Raw genomic sequence first — 14,642 nt, forward strand, 5'->3', positions numbered from 1 at the left:
TACTGATGAGGACATCAAGATATCGTCAATTAGAAAAGGGTACGCCGAGACCCAAAATGTTACAGTTATCACCTCGTACAGGGCTGCCTGTAAGCTGGTGGAACAAAGGTTGAGGATTGGCTGGGTAAATTGTCGGGCATATATTAGGGAATCAGAGGAAAAGTGCTTCAGATTCTGGAATACTGGACATCGTAAACATGAGTGCAAGAGCCCTGACAGAATGGATATCTGCTTCAATTGTGGAGGCAGAGACCACAAGATTGCTGAATGCCGGGAGCATAGTAGCTGCCTGGATTGTGGGAGCCAAGAAGACCGCACCGGAGGCTGGGGCTGCTCAAAACATTTAAATGCTTAGGGTGATAATGGTTAACGCAAACAGAAGCACCATGTCTCATGATTTGGTTAGTGAACTGGTCATAGAGCAGAGGGCTGATTTACTGATAATCACGGAGCCGAACAAGTACCTTGTTGCTAGATCAGGCTGGATGGTGGATACAAATGGTGACGTGGCAATTATGGATGTAAGTGGCAGGATAGCATGGAGATTGACGTCCAGATCTGGAGGCATGTTGGCGGTGGAGTCGGATTCAACACTAGCGATTGGTGCCTATGTGTCTCCAAACTGTGACATACATGAATTTACTAGAAGACTAGACATAATACAAGGAGTAGTAAATAACGCTAGGAAGAAAGTCATTATTCTAGGTGATTTCAATAGTAAAGCGATTGCAGCAGGGAGCGCATACACCAATCGCAGAGGTGAGATCCTTACGGATATGATGGGGGCAATTAGCTGTCATTGTGTAAATGATGGCATCCCTACATATGAGGCGAGAGGACACTCGTCAGTCCTGGACTTAACAATCATAGACGATAGATGGAGTAGGGAACACTGGGACTGGCGAGTGTTACCACATGATGTGGCGAGTGACCATCATGCCACTATGATTACCATAAAAGGCTCAGACTATGTGACTAGAGAGAAAATGCCCTATAGTAGTTTTACAACGGAACAGATCGAGATAATAATCGATAGAACGGCCGAAAGGATTATCAACATAGAGAATCTGACACCAGTTGCCCTGACTAACGTTATAAGACAAGAAATGGGCAGAGTAGCTCACAGAAGAGCCAATAGACACTCAGTGTATTGGTGGAATATGGAGATTGAAACACTGAGAGGGCTCCTACAATCGCGCAGAAGAAGGAAGCAGAGACTCAGAATGCGAGGCGGACAGGAGTACGAGGAGGCATCTCTGGCTTATAAAGAGACCAGACGGGCCTTAAACAAAGCTATTCGTATGTCTAAGAAAAAACAATGGCACAGACTCTGCGAGGAGTTAGACGGAGACCCCTGGGGACAGGCATACAAAATAATCACTAAGGGATTTGGAAGGCGTCTGCCCGTATTAAATAATGAGCAGGTAGAACAACAAATTAATGAGCTATTCCCCGGTAGAGTAGAAACTGCAGGAAATTTTATAGATTGCGAACCCAGACGCTTCACGTTCTCTGAACTGCACTTGGCTGTAGCACAACTGGGTAATAGGAAGAGCCCGGGTCCAGACGGAATTCCAGCGGCACTCCTTAAAGGGCTGATAAAGAGAATTCCTTATGAAATGCTTGGTGTTGCCAGCCATGGATTAGAAAACAAGACATTTCCAGGAATCTGGAAGGAATCTAGGGTGGTGTTTATCCCAAAGGCACAAATGACAATGGAGAACCTTTATACAGACCATTGAGTCTTTTAAATACCATGATGAAGGTAGTGGAGAAGATGCTCGCTGGCCGAATCTTTAAGGAACTTGAGGAAGGAATAGGCATTAGTGGAAATCAGTTTGGATTCATGAAGGGTCGTTCGACAATACAGGCGGCGACAAAGGTGATCGACTGGGCTAAGGATACTAGAAGCGGCACATGGAGAACGAGGCGTATTCCCCTATTCATAGCTTTAGATGTAAAAAATGCATTCGGTTCTATCAAGTGGGAATCAATAAATAGGGCATTAGTGGAAAAAGGTATCAGTCCTTATTTAAGAAGGCAGATAGGGGGGGAATACCTCTCAAATAGAGAATGCTTGGTGGAGACGCAGAGTGAGTGCCTACGTTTCAATATTTATGGCGGTGTGCCACAGGGATCTGTACTGGGACTTACTCTGGATACTTACCTTCGATGGGATATTAAGACTAGACTATCAGGATGGGGTACAAGTAATTGCCTATGCCGATGACCTGGCGATACTCATCAATGGTAAAACAACTGTCGATGTACAAGAGAGTGCTAACAACACGTTACGGACGATAGATAATTGGTTGAAAGAGAGGGGACTCCAGCTGGCAATAGAAAAATGTAAATATATTATGTTCACAGGGAAGAGGATTTTAGACCGTCCGGCCATCCAAATTGGAAACCAACAAATAACAGAGGTCGAAAAGATTAAATACCTGGGTGTTACTTATGAGAGGAATTGCCGGTTCACCCAGCATATAATAGACATATGTGCCAAAGGTAAACAGATGACTAAGAATTTGAATGTAATAATGTCTTCGCAGAGAGCTCCAAGACCCTCTAAGCGAAGGGCGATAGCGTCCACAGTGACATCCATGATGTTATATGCAGTACCAGTGTGGTGGCACTCAGTCAGGGTTAAAAGAAATTTGAACAGACTGGTTAGTACTCATAGGAGGCTGTTGCTGGGGGTTGTTTCAGCTTACAGGACGGTCTCCTATGAGGCGTTGTGCGTGTTGTCTGGGGTGCCACCAATAGACTTAATGGCCCTAATTAGAGTCGAGAGGGCGCAAGGCCTCGAAGCAAATGAAGCAAAAGATAGACTTAGACATAGATGGCAAAATAGATGGCAGGAGGATGGACCAGCCAGACGCACGAAGGAGCTGATTCCAGATCTTGCACTATGGTTAGACAGGGAACATGGTGAGTTAAATTATCATATCACGCAGTTTTTTACAGGTCATGGCAATTTCAATGAGTATCTCCATCGTGTTGGAAGAAGGCCAGGTCCAGAATGTATGAACTGTGAGAGAATTGACAATGCAGAACACACATTTTTCTGCTGCGAGAGGTGGGCAATTAAAAGGAGGAACTGTGGCATAATAGGTATGAGCCCAGCAGAGGTCCTAGAGCACATGTTGAGGAGCGAAATAAACTGGAAGAAGGTTACGGAATTTATAGTAGCAGTATTAACAGAGAAGGATATAGATGAAAGGCGACTAGGTTACTAGTGTAGAATAGGGTAGGGTGGACAGCCTCAGTGGTGAGAGACGGCACGGTGAGGTGTGTCGTTCTCAATGATCTACTGAGGACTCCAAGGGTTTAGATAGGTTCCGATGAAGAAGAAGAGTAAGAAAAGACCCGGTGCCACGTTACGGCTATTCGAGGTTTCCAAATGGGCAAACAGAAAATCACTCAAAAGAGCTGACACCGGCGAGCCGACCTGCCATGCCGGACGTTCAGCCGGTAGGCGGAGAGGCTCGTTAGAGTTTACCAGACACTCCCCTGGGTGGCGCAATACCAACCAGTCGAATTCAAATAAAACCAACTATTTTTATTAGGAATGGAACCTAAGAACTCTTGATTCGAAATCAGATAATTTACGGCAACTAGTTTACCACTAGACTAACACGATGGGATAATTTTTTTTTTATGTATATAATAATAAAAAAAGAATGATATAAAATACCGAAGGTAAACGTCGCTTTCTTCCTGCAGGCTTAATGTATGATGAAATTCAAATTTTAGAATTAGTCGTTAAACACTTTTCAAGGTAAACTGCTACTTTAAATATTTTAATAAAATATTGAAACATCTGGAACATCACTACCAAATAAGGTCTTCGAAATTGTATAGGATTAATAATATAGTATGAAATAAATAATTTATTAGTAAACTTAACTTCTTTTAATGCAGCGTTGTTTTTGTCACAATTAAAATCTGAAATCTGTTCATTCGGTACAGTAATTAAATATGATATACGTTTATAATGGATTTGAAGTAGTGAAGACCGAACTGCAATTAACTTATCTACATTCAGTTTTATACGGGTAGGCGCATAGCCTTTTTTTTGTTTAGAGGTGGAGGAACCTCATTTACGGGCGCCGAAGCAGTATTGGACTCGCTAACAGGTTCCGCAAGCTGATATATATTCCTGCGCACTACCGACTAAACCTCCACCCCTGGCGAGCCAACCTCCTGGGAAACCGCTAATAAAGCATTACTTCAGAAGGGTGGGGTAAGCGCCCACTCACACATTCGGTCTCCGCAAGCATACATCATCCATACCAAACCACTACACACACACACTGCACACCTAACAGGTACTAAGACGTACCACACACATTCATACAATACATATACATTCATATAATCAAGCCAACATAAGACAAGCGCACAGCAATCATTAAGACATGGCCACAAGACAAATTATCCACCAAAGCACACTTATCAGTTAATTAAATTTCCACAAACTCACCCAGAGTTCACAAACACCCACCCACCATCTAACTCACACACAAGTCAACTACTTACCAACTTATTACTTTACCCACACGACCGTTAGCCATACTAAAGACGTGAGCAACGTCCTCAGGTGCCGGGAGTGTCCACGGCTTCACCGCTCCTAAGCGACCTCCCTCATGCTCGAGAGGGCCCCCAAGGCACTCAGCTGCAGACCTGTCAAACCCGGCACCCTCCGACGCCTCATTCCCTTGCAGGCCGCGCCAATGCTCGCCGTCTCCTACGATTTTTTCTGTGTTTATAAGTTTGTCTAAAACATTTCTATTATAATTTGCAATAATAGTCCACTGCTTCACACTCTGAAGCATTATCTGCTGAAAATCCTCAGGTCTGAACATGTCCACTCGACCCAGGGCATCCAGCATGCACCTTTGCGCATCTTGGAACCTCGTACAACAGAAAAAGTGATGGTACCGTGTTTCCTCATATCACAGGTCGGACAACGGTCTGAATGGTCAAGAGCGAACTTAAAAAGTACACCTGTAACCACCATGTCCGGTCAGGACTTGCATAAGACTATAATCAATTGATCCGTGAGTCCTACCACACCAACTTTCCCAATCAGACGGTAAGTACACCGACCTTACTCTCCCGCATCCCACCGTTCTTGCCAAGTATTCATCAACTCTTGTAAATTGACCACAATCAATCTCTTCTTCTCCAATGAAGGAAGAATCCTTAATTCTCTACGCTTCATTCTGTGAGCAATTAGCAGGTCAATTGGCATAACACCCACCAGCATCTCTGCAGTCTCTCTTGAGATCTTACGATAAGCTGCCGAAATCCGGAGGAGCATCTCCTACGTAGCGCAGCAATTATTCCCATATACCTTTTGTACCTCAGAACATCTGCCCAGATCTCTGCCCCACATAAGAGGGAAGAATACACCACACTTGATAATAACCTTCTCCTGTGTTCTCCACGTCCCCTGGTGTTCGGAAGTAAGATGCCAACCACACGCATTGTCCTTTCCACTCTCACAACTTTCCATAACATGGTCCCCGTACCTCAATCGGGCATCAATCCAGATGCTAAGGTATGAAATGGTCGTTCTGAAATCAACCCTCCTTCCCGACAGTTCCAATAACAGTGTTTGACCTCTTTTCGTAGAGGTGATAAGTACAATCTCCGTCTTTTCAGGGGCCATCCTAAGGCCAACCCCATTCATCCAAGTGCTGGTCCTAGTATACAAAGCCTAAAATTTGTCCACAATCTCTCTGTTTGTGGTAGACCCGATTGCGAGTACTACGTCATCCGCATAGCCGACCACAGCAACGTCCTCCGGAAGTGAAATTCGAAGGACTCCATCGTATACCATATTCCACAAGGTCGGTCCAAGGACCAACCCCTGCGGCACACCCCGATCTATGGTTCTTACAGTCTTGCCATTCTTCTCTGTATAAGTCAATCGCCTGTCTCTTAAGCAAGACAATAATAACTTTAACAGATATGCAGGAACCTGCAGATTCCGGAGAGCATTCACAATGGCGACGTGAGAAACGCAACTGAATGCGTTTCTCAAGTCCAACTCCACCAACACACACACTTCACGCTCTACAAGATACATTCGAGCCGTACTTATCACCCCCTCCACTTCATTAAGTGCAGACCTGCCAGCTTGAAAACCATATTGTCTCCCTGAGAAGCCGCCTGCATCATCCACTGCACGAACCAGCCTTTGCTGGAGCATACGCTTCATGATTTTCCTCAATGTATTAATCATCGCCAGGAGGATAAGACGATGGAAGCGCCAGATCACGTCCAGGTTTCGGCACCATTACAAGACGCTGTGTCTTCCACGCACACTCGTAGATAACCGTTGAGAAGTACACCTATATTAGCTCGAACTGCCAGTTTAATCACAAGATTCGGTAACGCATCAGGATCAAGGGCCTTGTCACAAGGGACGCGATCCATTGGCGTGATCAATTCTTCCTTCGTAAACATAGGTAGATCCAGTCGGCTGGATACTACTTCTGAAGTAGTCGGCTGAACCTTTTTTTAACGTCATAATTTTTTTTTTAAATTAAAGAACAAATAGGAAAACAATTTTTTTTAATAAAAACTATTAAACAGTGCGCTATCTGCTTTTTAAATAAGTGCAGAACTTCGAAATAAATGAATTTTATATTGTTACAAAAGAGGCCTTTTTTCGTTATTTTAAGATTGGAACGAGGATCTCTCATTTAAGAAGAATAGTTTTGCTCTAGACTGATAACAGTTTATTTCAACTCCAAAATTTTGTTTTAATGATGGAAATATCTCCTAAACTATCCTTCAATATAATCCCGGTTGAAATCCAACCACTTTTGAGATCATGTGATTAGCTTAACCTTTACAATTTATTTAACCTTTACAATTTGTTTAGCTTTACCAACAATTTATTTTTTTATCTCATTCGGAGATTATTATATGTTGCTTCAAATAAACATTTCTGACGACGATTTCATAAAGAAATAGTCTTCATATATATTACTTTCTGAATTAATAAGTGTTAAAGTGATATTAATACTGATCATCCTGGACTAAGAATTTTTATTTTAGGATATTTATTATGAATATTCTTATAAAACAACAAATAACATTTACGGATAAGCAAACAAATTTTTCAAAACGTTTTCTTCAAATAAAAGTAACGTAAACATAAATATGATGATATCTGAAATTGGAATAGAAACACTCGCTCTGTAAAATGACATTTTCTTTATTTCTGTAAACTAATGTTTAAAGAAGTTACGCTGCAAAATACTAAAAATCTACCCATAAAAATGCAAATTTTCTAGTTTAGCAGTCTTCAGCCATTTTTTATAAAAAAAATCATACCTAAAGTTGTTTTCTCAAGTACTATTGCATTTACAAAGGCTGTCTTTTAAACAAAATGTTGTGCTTTTTTGTGTAATGATTTCAATTTTGGTACATTTATCAATTTTAGATGTGTTAAAATGTATTAAATATTTATTAATTTTTTTTTAAACAAAAACCTAGTGCAGCCATTTTTTTAAACGCACTGTGGGAAATCGTTTCATTTATTAATCTATACAAGTAATACGATATGTATGGAAACATCAGCCGGTTGGAAAACTTGTGAAACCTTAGTGTTCATAAAATATGATTATTTGTGTTTGGACAAGTTTGGATTTTGGTGAAGTACTGATCAGTTTGAAATAACAATAAATAAGCATGTCTAATCAGGGCTAATGTAATGCGACTATAATCTAATCAGTTAAAATAATATCTCACTTACGTGTTCCATACTTTGACTATTGATACGCCAACACAATCTGCTATGCAAGAATAAAATAGGCTAATGTAATTCTGTGGTGTAAACGTGCTACAAGATGAAATTTTTTTTCATTTGTTCGAATTCTGTTCTTCTTTTCTGGATCGTTAAACCTGTTAATTGTTAAATACATTTTTACTTTCCTGGTATCATAATTGCAGAGTTATGCTGCAAGAAGAAAAGTATGGTTGTCAGTTAAATTTGGTGTATGGGATTTTTCTCGACGTTTCATGACTCCAAAAAACAGAGCACTGGAGGGTAATGTTCGTACGTACGCATGTACGTGCATTGGCTTGTGTGAAGCTTGATTTTAGTCTGGAGAAATTGATTTTGCAGAAATTTTGTATAGAGACATGTGTATTTGGGATAATTTCTAGGTAAAATTTTGGGGTCAATATTTCCAGTCGGTGAGGGGGTTTAATGGGTGAATTTTCTCAAAATGTTATAACATAACCCCTCTTTAAGTTCAGTACACGCGTGCATGCTTATTTTTACCATTTAAAAAAAAATTTAACTCAAAATTCACCTCCCAAAATATGGGGGCCATATTGGTGGTGGAAGAGGCAATAAAATTTTAAAAATATTGATTTTTGGAATTTGTTCATATCTTTTTTGGTTTATATTTAAACTTTAAACTTATATTTAAATACTATATAACGTTTATTATTTCAATTTTTAATATTTTTAAAAGTTTATATAGTAAACTTTCAGTAATATTACAATAAAATTTCATCATAATTCACCCCACCCCTGAAAGATAAATCTTGGATAACGTTTTATTGGTTGTACATTTTTTAATGGAATTTTTTTAGTTTCTTCCATGTAACATAGTAACTGTGGAAAAATCTAAAAATTTTCTTGAAAGGTGATTTTGGTGGTAGGGAAGCAGAAAAATAAAGACAATTTTTTTAAATTTTTAAATCTTCTTTTGATTTATTTTTACGAATCATTATTTTCCACTTCATGAGAAAAATTAACCAATGCCAGGAAATTATTATAACTTTGTTGTCAGATTTATATTAATATATATTTTTTCTACTTTCTGAAAGTTTATACTTCATATATAGAGCTATAAGAAATATGTAAAATGGTTTTTTTTTTAAATTTAATTATAGACCTCGGACCTAAAATGCATAAAAGGTTTTTAAAAATGTTATTTTTTTATCTTAGCCTTTATTGAAGAAGGTTTTAAATTTAGAGACTTAACTTAAGGAAATTTGTTAAACTTAACCTATATATGAATATTGTTAGAAATATTTTCTTTAAATTTATTCCCCGCTTCTTAAAAATATTTATTTTATTTTTATAAATATATATTCTGTTTTCTTTTTTGGCTCTTAATTGAAAAAATAATATTTTTCATTGCTTTCATAAAATTATACTTTATTTCTTCAATATTTTTAAATAATTTCTTTCAAATTAAAGTAAAGTAAAAGTATTGAGAAGAATAAACGAAGATAGAGAAATACTGGCAACTATCGAAAGGAAACTGGATCGGGCACACAATTAGGGTAAAAGGGATAATAAATAAAGTTCTTGAAGGTGAAAAAAGAAGAGGAAAGAAGGGGCTGAAGTTAATAAATGACATAAAGGGTAGTGAAGGTTATGATGAGACGAAAAGTAAAGCATGGGACAGAAACAGATGAGACTACAGTGGTGCCAGGGATCTGCCAACAGGCAGATCACCCCATGATGATGAATTCTATAACAGCACTCAGAATATTAATTAGAATAATATTGCAGTTAAATTAAATTTTTTTTCTAATTTTGGTCCCTCTTTGTTGTATCGGTGTTGGGAATGTTAGCTCCACTAAAATAGGATTAACAGAACTATTTATTAATAATTCTATTACTATTACACTATTTAACAAATCAGCATTTTATTATATGTGTAAGTAAAATGAAAAATTAATCGAGTAGAGAATCAATGCCAAGTTTTAATTGTTAAACACTACGATATAAAATGTTCCAAAACGAGAAGCTACCACTAGGTTTCAGTCTATGTAATGTTTTCGAACAGTTTGATAGGAAGAGATACCTGCAGAGATGTCTCAGAGAGATATCTGCAATATAATTTATTAGTGTTTGATGAATATATCTATCATACTATTATTTGTAATATTAGAGATGATTAAAAAATAAATTTAATAGGGGGATTCTTATAAACCATTTATGTATAAAAAATATTCAAGTCTAAAAGTAGATGACCATTTGAATTTGTTACCTGTTGTAATTAGTATATACAATAAAAAAAATATGTATATAAGAAAAAAAACGTTGTTTTAGGTTTTTCCAATATTACTTAAACCTTCTTTTAGCTCTTTCTTGTTTATCAATTTATTTTAATAACTTTTTAGCATAGCTATTTTTGTAATTTAATAAATTTTTAGCAATACTGTTCTCTGCAATTTATAACAATCCTAGTTTGTTCATCAGCAAAGAAACACAAAAAATTATCTTAAAACGTGTACAGCAGTAATTACTTAATACTAGTGTATAGTAATAATTACATACAAAATATTTATGAAACAATACAAAAGTAATATTTTTAAGTTGTGTTTATAAAATAAAATAAAAAAATTGATGATTTGAAAATATACAGTATTGTTTTACGTACCCAAGTAGAAAGCATAAACGTAACCAAAATTATTTATTATGTCCGAACTAGGTATAACTAAGTAGATTAATCTCAAGTATAAAGTCAAGTTAGATAAATGTCAAAAGAGAGTAGTAGTGCTTTTATTCAATTTTTTTCTTCATTTTTTTTAATAGTAATCAAATAAAATTGTGAAGCTTGACAAAAAAAGATATTGGGTAATAAAATGTGACAATCACCATTGTTTTTATTGTTACTATGTAGGTAATTATTTGGGTGAAAATCAACAGTAAAGATGTAACGTAAATAGTATTTACACCACAATGGAAATATGTATTATTTTATCGTAACTCTACATAATTCGATCTATATAACATAAATTTATTGTTATTGAATGTTTTCAATAACAATTCAATTCAATAACAAAAAAAATGTTGTGTGTGCGTGTGCGTGTGTGTGTGTGTGTGTGGTGTTATTCCTCCGCACTGCCGACTAAACCTCCACCTCTGGCTACCACCTTCCAAGCTGGCGTGCATTTCATCAGGAAGAAGGTAATACGCCCACACACACAATCAAACACCACGCAGAAAGTCAGACACAAGAACAAGATCACATAAGGAAAAAGCGCACCACATATGCAACACAACATAACAGCAACCACAAACTACATACGTCGCACACGTCACATCCATTCCCAAGAAGAATTACAGTCTGGCTTAATTTTACGAAAGGCACAGAAATCAGGAGGAAATCTTTAGCCAGCTTATACTTGTTAAAGAAGGGTTTCCGAACCTTTGTTTACTTAAACTTTCTTCTTTATTTTCACCACTAGAATATGAACCCGTAAGTTTTTTGCATTCTTCGTGAATCAACATATATATGACAGTGAGAACCATACGAAATATACATTGGCTGCAGTGTTTTGTTGCTACATGATGGTTGCAACCAACACTGAGTGGCATAATTGATGCCATATTCTATGGAATATTTAATCAGTCAATTATATACTCACGTTTCCTTTGTTGCCATCTACACATGTTTATACTCGTATGTGTGTGAATATATATATATATGATAGATAGATAGATAGATAGATAGTATATGAAGTTGGTTCATTTAAAGCGACGTAACAATTATTGTAGTTAGTTCTTTAGCATATCATCGTTTGTACGGTTGGTGAATACAGATGTCCTAATGACATGAAATTATGAGCCTGTGTACTAAACCTAAACTACATTGAACACAATAATAGGTGCTATTTGCAAGTGCGGTCAAATGTATTAATTTGTATTCATGAAGCACTAATTAACTCTGTAGTTTTTCTACGGACCCGTTAATCTGGTTGTACTCATATCTTAGTTATATACGAATTCAATCAAATTATCAGTGATAAAGTTAAAAACATGTCAGAAAATCAGATTTTTTTTTTAATAGATTAGCTTTATTTAGTGGAATTTACTTTAAAGGTTTATCTGAAATATATTAATGTTGCATATTTTTAAAATAATTTATTTTCTAAAACAGGTTATTATTTAAATTAAATCGCTTATATTATGGATATACGAGTAATTTATATTCGAATTATACCAAGTTCGTTTTATCAATTTTCAAATTGTTTAAAATTTGAACTTTTTACTTGGGAATTAATATATTTAATAAAGTCTAAATTGAAATTAAATTTCTTAGCTTGACCTTCAATTTTGAAAAAAAAATTGAAAATGATTCTTGTGGGTTTATGTCCACATACGGTTGATGAATTTTTATACGTAAGTTAATGAACATTAATTGTCTTACTTCATTAACAAATGTAATATTTGATATATGTAATGTAATATTTGATTTTATGTAATATTTTACCTTATGACATTTTATTTATATATAAATTTTACTTCGTTGCGTAGAAGTCTGTGGCAGATATCTTAATTATGTGAATGTGTGCCCGTGTTTATGTAATTAAAGGGATTAATGTAAGTATTTTTATTACAGATCAAAAATGTATTGTACTTCCATATTTAATTCTATATTTAATTACTTAAATACCTATTGCATTCGAATCCTGGTCGCATAGCATTATTTTATACGTTAAAATCTTCATTACACGTAAGCGGCTATAATTGATATAATTGAGCCTTAGCATGTGGTTGATAAAACAAAATAAATAGATAATAATTATTATTATTAATTTACTTGATTATATAATATACGTACTAATTTTAAAACGGAAATAAATTATTATTTACTAAACAGAAAGAAACTAATTCTAATTTGTTATTTATCAATTTTTCATCTTTTGAAGTTAGCGCCAAATCCACATTTAAAAGAATTCAGACACCATATATAAATTTCAGTGAAATCGATCTAGTAGCTTTGGAGGTTTAGTGGCTTTGGAGCCATAAAATTTTATATTTTTGAGATTTATGAACCAAAAAATTTTATACACGATTGGTATTTTCGTAATCCTCATACCTTAAAACGTTTAGAAAATTCAATTTCACCTCCCCCCACAATCACACCGTGTGACGGAAAGTTAATGACTTTTCTTCAGAAGACGGTAAAAAGTACAGCATAGTATTTTTTATAACGATTTTTAATTTTGTTTTGTGTTTAATTTGTTTAATGTTTTTATTGTAAAATAGAGTAAATTTACAATAAAAAAGCCCTTTTACAAAAATAAGATGACAATTAAGAGACCAGAATTATAAAAGAAGAGAATCCAGAATTTTTATAAAAATAAAAAATAGAATGAAGAGACATTATTTTACGTTAATATACTGAAAAAACGGGGTTTTTCAACAAAAAAAATTAAAAAAATTATGTATTATAATATTTCCATTTTAGCTGTACTATACTATATAAAAGAAGTTCAACGAAACAGAAACCAGAAACATTATCACCAATCTTCTGTCATTAGTGTTGAACGTAACCCTGCAACTAGGAAGGTAAAATGCATGATGCAGAGCAAACATAAACAAGTTTTGGTTGGTACAAGTAGACAGGAGTTACTCGCAGCCATCGATGTATGGTTATGTGATTATGTTGCTTTGATGATTTAGTGTTGGAAATTGTGTCACTAGCCATGAAATTAACGTCAAAGGGTTCAAAAAAATTGAAACATCAGACGTGCAAGAACTTTTGCAAAAACTAAGAAACGAACTGACAGAAAAAACTAAAAGAGCTGATATTAAAGCCCTCAACTATCCACGTGGAGATGATTTTATGAAGTTTCAGTTACGCCTATTAACCTCAAATCGCTGAATGAAATTTCGGTTTAGGCAGATGGTTAGCAACTAAAGTTACTGAAACTGTTCCTTTTCTAGAACGTTCAATGAATTCTTGACGTCAAATTGACAAGGAACTGGCACCGTAACATGAACAGATCAAGGAATTCAAAAAAAAGAAATAAAATAACCAAAAATAAAGATGTTCTGTGCCAGATTCGTATCGGTGGTCGTGCTTAAGCGCGATCTGATCATCGATATCGACCGGGAATTCGTTATCCAATGGGTTTAAATTTTTAGGACCTTTTTTTTACCAAAAATGAGTGTTTTAAAATAAGATTTTATGAAATTTAGTATTACTGAACTTATTTTCAATGTTTGCTAATAGAGATGAAATCAAAAATGACTATAAGTAAAATATTTATTTTATCTGGATGTCTTTATGCAGAAGTATTTCTGGGATATTACCGTTTTTCTATAAGTAACAATACAGATTATAATTTAAGATTATTTCCATAGGTTTTTTCCAAGGTTTTTTCCATAAAGGAAAAGTTTCAAAATTCGTGTTTCCGGCTTTAGCAGCAAGTTCATTAAATGTAATCCCAACGAAATAGCAAAGTATTACTGTATAAAATACTAACTAATTTTGAAAAAAAAAAAATTAAAAAAATTAAATCGTCTAGGTTACTGCCTTATTTTTTGATATAAAAAGATTTTCCATTGATATTTACTTCGGGACGAACAGATCATCCCCTACAAAATAGAAAAAGAAAAGTTATCCTAAAAATCAGTGCACGTGTCTTAAATTTTTTTTTCAAAAATCTTATTTCGACTTGAAGTGGGAATCTTTGTTTTTTTTTAACGAAGAAGAAGATGTTGGTATAAGGGTGTCAAAACAAGATATAAATATTAAAAATTTTAAAACACGACTGCCAAAATAAAAAAAAACTTTGCTCATTAATAAGATAATGACTAATACAGGATAATTAAACAGCGTGCGGATGACAATTTTGTATAT

At 35.4% G+C, this 14,642-nt stretch overlaps 1 protein-coding gene across 1 annotated transcript; it reads left to right on the top strand.

The window, feature by feature from the left end:
- The first annotated feature begins 386 nt into the window (after positions 1–386).
- Positions 387–13,459, top strand: LOC142322771 (uncharacterized). Its single transcript, XM_075361847.1, has 2 exons — positions 387–1,299; positions 13,245–13,459. Exons 1-2 carry the CDS (start codon positions 387–389, stop codon positions 13,457–13,459), a joined length of 1,128 nt encoding a protein of 375 aa, XP_075217962.1.
- Positions 13,460–14,642: the final 1,183 nt, after the last annotated feature.

This window comes from Lycorma delicatula, chromosome 4 (assembly GCF_047948215.1).
Source record: "Lycorma delicatula isolate Av1 chromosome 4, ASM4794821v1, whole genome shotgun sequence".
Taxonomy (NCBI): Eukaryota; Metazoa; Arthropoda; class Insecta; order Hemiptera; family Fulgoridae; genus Lycorma; species Lycorma delicatula.

What these genes read in the sequence shown, in the direction of transcription:
- LOC142322771 (XM_075361847.1), top strand. Translation starts at nt 387, where the DNA reads ATGTCTCATGATTTGGTTAGTGAACTGGTCATAGAGCAGAGGGCTGAT. An exon ending in GGCCTTAAACAAAGCTATTC is followed by an intron (nt 1,300 to 13,244) that starts GTATGTCTAAGA and finishes TTTCCATTTTAG; the next exon opens with CTGTACTATACTATATAAAA.